Source organism: Engraulis encrasicolus, chromosome 1 (genome assembly GCF_034702125.1).
Source record: "Engraulis encrasicolus isolate BLACKSEA-1 chromosome 1, IST_EnEncr_1.0, whole genome shotgun sequence".
NCBI classification, from domain to species: domain Eukaryota; kingdom Metazoa; phylum Chordata; class Actinopteri; order Clupeiformes; family Engraulidae; genus Engraulis; species Engraulis encrasicolus.
Window position 1 is genome coordinate 31,497,027 of NC_085857.1, and position 8,558 is coordinate 31,505,584.

An 8,558-nucleotide genomic window follows, 5' to 3' on the forward strand; every position below is an offset into this window, starting at 1 on the left:
TACATAATCTAATTGATGTCATAGAGACAGTAAAATGAACTGTAACAGTCTTGTTACAGGCAACAGGAGAATGTAATCAAAATTAAGTATTAGCCTACTGTAAGAAATGATAGGCTACAGAAGCTATAGCCTAGTAATCCAGTGCCACCCGCTGGACGCCAAAAATGTTTGGCTGCGAGTGGGTCTGGCCTTGCATCGCTGGAGCGGTCTGCCAGGCTTGCCAGAAGAATCTGGCAAACTAATCACAATGCAGAGATTTGTTTTGAATCAAAGTGGGAGGATTTTTGAGGGAGTGACGACGAAGTTCGCAACAGTGGCAAAGCACATCAACGAGAAAGATGGCGCTGATTGGTCAGAGCGCCGGCCTATAGGCACAGGCACGGTTTGAAAGACAATGGGTTGTTCTCATCAACAATCTTCGGATGTACTATTCATCGGGGCCAGACTAAATTACACATCCAATCGTACATTTAGGCTGGTTTATCAGGCTACAGAAGCTGTGTAGCTATCATATTATTTTCTTTTTAGATATTTTGCAGGGCTTTATGCCTCAATTTTGCGACAGGACAGTGAGAGACAGAGAGGAAATTAATGGGAAGAGAAAGACGGGAAAGGATCAGCAGATGACCTGGACCGGAATTGAACCGGGCGGGTCACCGGCGTAGTAATGCAGTGCCCTAACTGTTAGAGCAGTAGGGCCGCAGCTCTCATATTCATAAGTGTTCTCAGTAATATAATGCCTTGTGTACACCAAGCGTGAGTTTCGCCATGAATTCGCTTTATTCGCTCTGGACGCGGCATTGACATGTTTGATTTAACTTATCACATAACAGCTCTGGGTTGACAGCCTGGGACATTCGGAGATATGAAAGTTCCAATTGGTTTTCGCCAAACCACGTCTTAACTCATTACCATAATATTAGCTTGACTTCAATTGTAAAAAATCACTCTGGTCGCTCAGTTCGCTTGGCTCCTGGCAAATTCGCTCTGGTAGCTGTATTCGTCTTCCCTCCATAAAGAAATAATGACTTCCGCCGCTCAGGTAGCGTACAGTAGTTTGCGCTTGGTATACACAAGACATTAGAAAACACAGCAGGCTACATACACACTGCATATGCAGAAACACTGTTACAGTGCACTGCACACGTGCACACACACGTGCACTCACACGTGCACACACACGTGCACACACACGTGCACACACACGTGCACACACACGTGCACACACACGTGCACACACACGTGCACAGGTACAATACAAATGCACAAGACAGTAAGAGAGAAGCAGTTGAAACCTGTTTCAAACCCACCTGATGTCATTTAGTGCACGATTTACTTGTCAGTATTTCACATGTCGACCTTTTCTTTCAACGACAAGTCAGTGCTCTTTGGCATGACGGCAGGCTTTGCATTTCAGGGAAGACGGGCGAGTTCTGTCATTTTTTTAACGTTGTGTTTTTTTTCTTTCCTTCAGCTTTTTGCTGGAGGGTTTTTTTTGTGTAATGCTGTTGCACTTTTTACCCTTTTGGAATTCCACAAAGTCGTTTGTGTTGGATTCAAGTCCGGTGACATATTTTGGGCAGCTCAAGGTCAATTTGCCCCTCTTCTCCTCCCACTTTTCAATTGTTTGTGTCATTTTCTGAGTTTGATTTGGACGGGGCCTATGGCAGCGGCTCTCTGCCAAGGCTCTTGCGTAGGCGTACTGTGGATTTTGTTGTCAACTCTGATTTCCTGAACATACACCACACACCAGTCTATTACTGTCATCATCATCCCAGCAGGTTGCTGGCAGTGTTGCCAGATTGGGCGGGTGCCCGCCCAATTGGGCTACTTGGGATGAGCGTCGGCGGGCAAAAATGGGAAAAATTGGCCATTTGACGGTTTTTTAAGCCGTTTTGGGCCCATAGAAGTAAATGTAATTTGTTCAATTTGGGCGGAATTTAGCGCATTTTGGACCTTTTGGGCGGTATTTGGTCAGACACATCTGGCAACACTGGTTGCTGGCTGGCCTGGGTGGCTAAGAAGCCTGAGAATGTGCTTCAGCTAGTCTGGTGGTTCTCAACATTTTTTTTTTTGAACAAAAGCCCCCCTTGTCCTCATCATAAGCCTCCAAACACCCCCTTGACCTCTTCATAACTCGGCCAACGCCCCTCTTAGTATTGAAAAATAAAACAGAGCAATGGCAATTGAGCACCCGCACTCTCAGCTGTGTCCTTCTCATCGCCCTCCCCTGGGGACTGTAGAGCCCCCGTTGAGAAACACTGAGCTAGCCAGTCGTTTTGCAGCCAAGTGAAAAAATTGCAGAGTTGTTGTGACAAGAGTCGATATTGAAAAATGTATCTATTGTGTTCAGTACAATTGGTATATCATTTACAGTATGTTATCCTTAATTCCTAGGTTTTAATTATGACACACTCTATGTAGATTTGTTGCCAAATTTGCCATCTTGGGGGCCTCACAGCAACTTGTAGCCTATGGGCCCCAGGCCATCTTAATCCAGCTCTGCTAGTATACTGGGTTAGCTTTGGCTTGTTGAGAAACAATTTCTTCTCAGAGGTGTAGACTACATGCTCAAGCCTAAAACAATTTGCCTGTGAATGTGCTTTAGTTCGATAGCCTTGCTGCCTACAGTCAGAGTGTTGAGGTGGAATATCAAATCTTTGCAATAGTGATAGTCTAGGTTTGCTTCATCTTATTAGAAAAAAACTTCGTTCTCAGAGGTGTAGACTCTGCCAACTGATTAAGTCTAAAATGATTGTATCTGTCTTCACCCAGTCGATAACATCTTGTGTTGACGTGTGCAATTAGCCTGCCTCTACACTGCAGTTCAAATGTAGCAGACGGTCAGTGTCATCATTCACAAACATTTCCTGTGTTTGCTAATTGGCTTAGTTAGATTCTGTCTGGGGGGGTGGTGGTGTCGATTTTTAGAACCTTAATTCACGACAGGACAGTGAGATAGACAGGAAAGTAAGTTGGGAGAGAGAAACTGGGAAGGCCCGGCAAAGAACCCGGGCTGGACTCAAACCGGTGTCGCCAGTGTAGCAGCGCCGTGCAGTGCCCCACCGCTTGAGCCACAACAGGACCCACAGTATCTCACCTGACATATACCACCTCTATTGTATAAAATGTGCATTCATGCATCATAAATCATATATCCTAGTCAGGCATAAGCGAGAGTATACAGAGCGCTTGGGGCCTCAACCACTTTGCCCCGCAAATTGGGACCTCCTAAATTGAGGTTGACGAAACCGTTAAAAAAATATGAAATTACACTACAAAACATATATGTATTAGTTATGAGAAGGCGATTCATTTTTTTCTTTAAAAAATGTGTATTCCTTCCATTACTCGATTCGAGATTATTAATTATTATCAGTTAATTATGAGGGGGGGCTCCTGGCCAGTTATGCTTAGGGCCTTCAAAACCTTAGCAGCGGTCCTGATCATAGTCATTGATTAATTCCACATTCTGCAGCTTGAGTCATAGTCATAGTCATAGTCATAGTCATAGTCATAGTCATATAGCCTGCATGGCCGTCTAAAACCTGAGTCTTGTGTATGCCCGACTGTCTGTCTGACCCTGGCCCATTCAGTTAAGTCCAAAGAACTCCACTCATGAGAAAACTATGCCAGTTATTTTGAAAGTTGTACTTTTTTTCTCTGTTGGCATCCATCAGTATGAAGATTAAATCATTCTCAGGAGCTCCATAAGTGTCCAATAATGGCACCCAGGTGCAGGAAGGGAGGATGTTGGCCTTCACCTTCATTATCTGTAGCTTTCAACCGAGAGAATTTGTGTGTGAGAGACAGATAGAGGAAATATGTGTTTGTGTGAGAGAGAGAGAGGGAGAGAGAGAGAGAGAGAGAGAGAGAGAGAGAGAGAGAGAGAGAGAGAGAGAGAGAAAGAGAGAGAGAGAGAGAAAGAGAGAGAGAGAGAGAGAGAGAGAGAGAGAGAGAGAAAGAGAGAATCTGTGAGAGAAAGAGAAAATGTGTGTGTGTGTGTGTGTGTGTGTGTGTGTGTTCTTTGCCTGCCTGCGCATTCTTCCAGCTGCTATGTGAGGTCAGACATTAAGATATTAAGGGGTGTGTGTGTGTGTGTCTCCTCTGCCTGCCCGTCCGCTCCCCTGCCTGCTATGTGAGGTCAGTTGGGGTTAGTTCCTTATCTCCAGGTGGCCCAGCTCCGCTGCTGAGGGTGGATGAGGGTGTTTCCATTCTATTCATGCTACTAGGAAAGCCGTCAGGGGAGGGGTCAGACAAAGGGTTCAGCTGTCCCGGGCCCAGGGAGAGAGGGGGCCCAGAATGGGATCCACACTACATTGTATGTATTGAGCAACGGGGGCCTTTCAGATGACTTTATCCCGGGCGCAGCCAAAGCTGTCAGCGGCCCTGCATGCCACCAACACTGAGACACAGACTGAGAGTCTGATACAATTGAGACACAGCCACTGCTGACTTCAGTCTTTGTCTGTCAGGGCTCTGAAATAACTCTTTTCATCATCAGCCAAAATGGCTAATAGATGTGTAGTAGATGGCATGGCTAATACATCTTAGCAGCCAAACACACACTTACGTACTAATGGGTCAAATTGGATAGTAATACGTTCTCTTTTTTATCAGCCAAACTGAATTTTCGCCATTATTTGGCTGGTTGAATGGTGCTAATACTTGTTGTCAAGTTTAGGCAAAGGCGCGCTCAACTTCTTGGAAAAACGAAAGTCTTTGGGTGCGCGATAAAATGGATCAACTTAAGGAAGAAAAATCCGCACTCACAAACTGCGTCTCATTATTTATTTATATTACCACCATGTCCAAAAAGCAAACGCGTTTCGGCTATCAAGCCTTCATCAGTGCGTGGTACCACGTGAAATAAATACGCCATTTCATGATGCCACTTTGCATATGGAGACATGATGAGGCTTCTCTGATCCATCTTCCTCAGGAGTATGTCTGCCCTTTAGGAGTTTGGAGTTGTCGGTCTCTCCCCTGTCTGATTGAGTGGCAGGTTGTCAGATTTACAGGGATGCTTTCCTGTGCTGCTGGAGGCATCATTTGTTGTTGACAGCTGTGTTATTGATACTTATGATTGATAGACTAGCCCAGTGGTTCTCAACTGGAACAGTCTTGGGACCCACCATTTTCCACTCTCATTCGGTCGCGACCCAATTTTTTTAGCGTTCAAGTCAATTCAATGCAATTCTCAAAATGTAACCAAGACTCGAATGACTGGTTGCACGCTATCTATCTCGCATAAACATTCAGATTGTATCTGGTGACAACAGATGACACAGAGTTCACTAGCCTATCAAAATAAAAGTTGTAAATTGTTGCAGAAAAAGTTGGATTTTTTTTTTTTTAGAATTACGTTTTTTTTACACCAAGGCTCCACGACCCACCCATGACCCCTCCACGATCCACTTTTGGGTCGCGACCCACCAGTTGAGGACTAGCCCACCCGGTCTCGCCTTCTTTTATTGGCCAAAAGCAAATAGGAGCAAGCAGGGCGATCCTGTATTGGTGGTGGGGGGCATTATTATGACCTTGGCAGGTCGTATGGGGGGGCCCTGTGTGCAATTGTTCTACCACTGCGTTTCGGCAGGCATGCCTTCTTCAGGCAGTCAACTCTAGACTCCCTGAAGAAGGCATGACTGCCAAAACGCATTGGGGTCTTTTAAATATCTGCTGGTCTCTCATGCTGGTCTCTCCTCACACCTGTTCCCTCTGTTTCTCCATCCAGGTAAATGATAAATGTCCGCAACACTGTTAATGCTCCAGTTGTTTAACGGCACTTCTCTCAACAACTGGGAGCGTTCAGTTAATTTAACAGTTTTGTGGTGGACATTTATCATTTACTTCAGTTCATGTGTTTTGTCCAGTACCTGTTGCTGTGTCACCGATGTGCGCGGATTCGCTGCGTTCTTTTTTTTTCTCCATGGAGCCCTCCTGTACTGGTGGTGGGGGCCCTATTATGACATTTTGCAGGCCGTATGGGTGGCCCTATCCGTGTGTTGCCCTAGGGTTGAAGAGCTCTTTTCCAAAATGAGATATATCCATTTTATAGAATGGTGGGAAATTGACATTTTTGTATTGGGCATTCCATTGAAATGCATTGCAAAATGCATTTTTATAGAGATTTCAAAGTATGTTCTCAAAATATTTGAATGGCAAGAATTCACACATTGATGATAGGACATCAACAGTCAATTCCAATATTAAAATGCAAAAAGTCAAAATTGGTGGATATAGCGTTTTGGAAAAGAGCTCTTCAATTGTTTAACCACTGCATTGAGTAACATGCTGCTGGTCTCTCCTCACCTCTCCCCTCTGTGTTTCTCCGTCCAGGTGCCTGCTGAAATGGCTGGAGATCCGCAGCGTGTGCCCCATGTGCAACAAGCCCATCCTCCGCCTCCAGGCAGCCGACGAGTCGCCCCCGCCCAGGGGGGCCGAGGGACCGCAGGACCCAGAGGAGGTCTGACCCTACCTGACCCCCCACCCGATCCTGTGGTAGACCCAGACCTAACCCCAACCACCAGATACAGCCCCCCACCCCCAACTCCACTCAGAACCAGAACCAGCCTCAGCCTGAGCTTCAGTGTAGCCACAGAGGTCTGACCTGATCTGACCCGACCCCACCCGACTGGACCGGACTCAGCTTAACTCGACTCGTCCCAACTCAACTCCGAACCAGCCGAGGGGGCTCAAACAGGAGGTCTGATCCAACTGGACCCAGACTAGAGCCATTCTAACCTAACCTGACCCGTCCTAACCCAACTCAACTAAAGCGTAGAAAAGGGAGATATCCTCCGCGCACCTGTACTTCACAATCTGACGTGTCACGGGAAAGGACTAGTCTCTTCCTTGCAAACTCAACTAAACTCAGAACCAGCTTGCGCCTCAGTGCAACCCCACACAACTCCTTTAGTGGCGACCTAATCCCACCATCCAAACCACTCCGGTCTTGTCCCACCCACCCAGACTAGAACTTGAACTGAACCGAATCAATGCAGCACAGCCATGCAAACTGACCAAGAAATGAATCAGAATCCAACAACTCAATGGATGGGCAGCCATGGCAACTGCTGTGACCCACTGATGACATGCGTAACCACGGGATGCATACACGTCCCACCACACTAGTCACCACCAACATCGAGTTATAGTAGCTCCAAATGGATGGGATTCAATGACCGTGTGGGGAAATGGCGGCCACTAGTGACTGGTGTGGCCAACTACGGACAGAGCTGTGGTGGGATTCGCATTGTTTACTGTACGGCGGCGACCTTGGGCCACTGGCCGGCCGACCGGCCATGAGAAATAATTCTAGAGGAAAGGGTGATGAGAGATGGTCTTTTTAGATGTAGGAAGAGCTTAAAAAATAACTTTAAAAGTGTTACGAAACCAAGTGAAGATGGGAACTTGAAATAGCAGTGGGGTAGGTGGGAGGGTGGGGTTACCAGTAGTTGGGTTTTTGGGGAGTTGTATTCTGTAAACTCTAAAATATGTGTGTACACACAAAGTTAGCATGAGATTTTAATGAAAACTATGTTAAAACACACATACAGACGCACACAAACACACCTACCCACCACCCTTAAATCAAGTGACCGCTTACTACTCTGTTGCACCCCACACTCAGACACAACACACCTAAACAAACATAAACACTCATGCACAACATACCTCAACAGGCATACACTCTCATACACTCAGACACAACACAACTAAACAGACACAACACAATTGTGCAAAACATAAACACACATACACGTTGTAACCAATAACAATCCAGTGTAATAAATAAATTGGACTGCTCGGCTCACAAACACATGGACTAGTGGTGACTGAGCCAACAACATGCTATGGTGACATTCAATATATCCCCATGTATCCCAAGATCCTCTTTTATGACCTCACTGGCTAACTATGGATGCCTGGAAGGGTCAAAAACAATCTACAGTTTATGAAGAAAAGAAAAAAAGACAGAAAAATAAATAAAAAGTAATAAATAAAGGAATTGGGGAGTAAAAAAAAGATAGATGTAGAGGTAATTCCCCCCCTCATCTGTGACTTTATGTATGAGTTAGGGCCTTCGCAAGGCCATCTTGTCTCTTCCTCTTCCAAGTTTCATTTTGTATCGTTTGACCGTTTTAAAAATAAAAGTGTACTGTTTTTGTGGGTCACTCACTCTCTCTCTTCCTTTCTTATACTTTTGCCCTCCTTCTTGTTTCATTTTCGTTGCTTGTGTAACCCCGCCTCACATGTTTGTCTCTGTTGTTGAAAGAGGCACTGATTACACAATTCCAGCAGTGGTCTGCAAACAGTAGAAAAGTGTGCAAGTCTTCACTAATAGTCATAAAAAGTCAAAAGCAGTTAATTCATTTCACTGGGTTATTTTATTACAAAAAACTCGTGTGAATTTACTGTATTTACTCAACCACATGGAATACAAGTTTCATCTTTTAGACAGAACAACATACTGTATAAAGAAAATTGATGCAGCTTTAGGTCAACTTCATCAAGCATAATTTACACATCGTTTAAAAATATCTTCACACATT

At 45.1% G+C, this 8,558-nt stretch overlaps 1 protein-coding gene across 1 annotated transcript in view; it reads left to right on the forward strand.

Moving 5' to 3' along the window:
* Window positions 1-8,244, forward strand: part of zgc:175214 (uncharacterized protein LOC557610 homolog) — a 35,705-nt gene extending 27,461 nt beyond the window's left edge. Inside the window, exon 6 of the mRNA XM_063200078.1 lies at window positions 6,343-8,244. Within this exon, the coding sequence (XP_063056148.1) occupies window positions 6,343-6,475 (133 nt within the window). The 3' untranslated portion in view covers window positions 6,476-8,244. The remainder of the gene's footprint in view (window positions 1-6,342) is intronic.
* The last annotated feature ends 314 nt before the right edge of the window (window positions 8,245-8,558 follow it).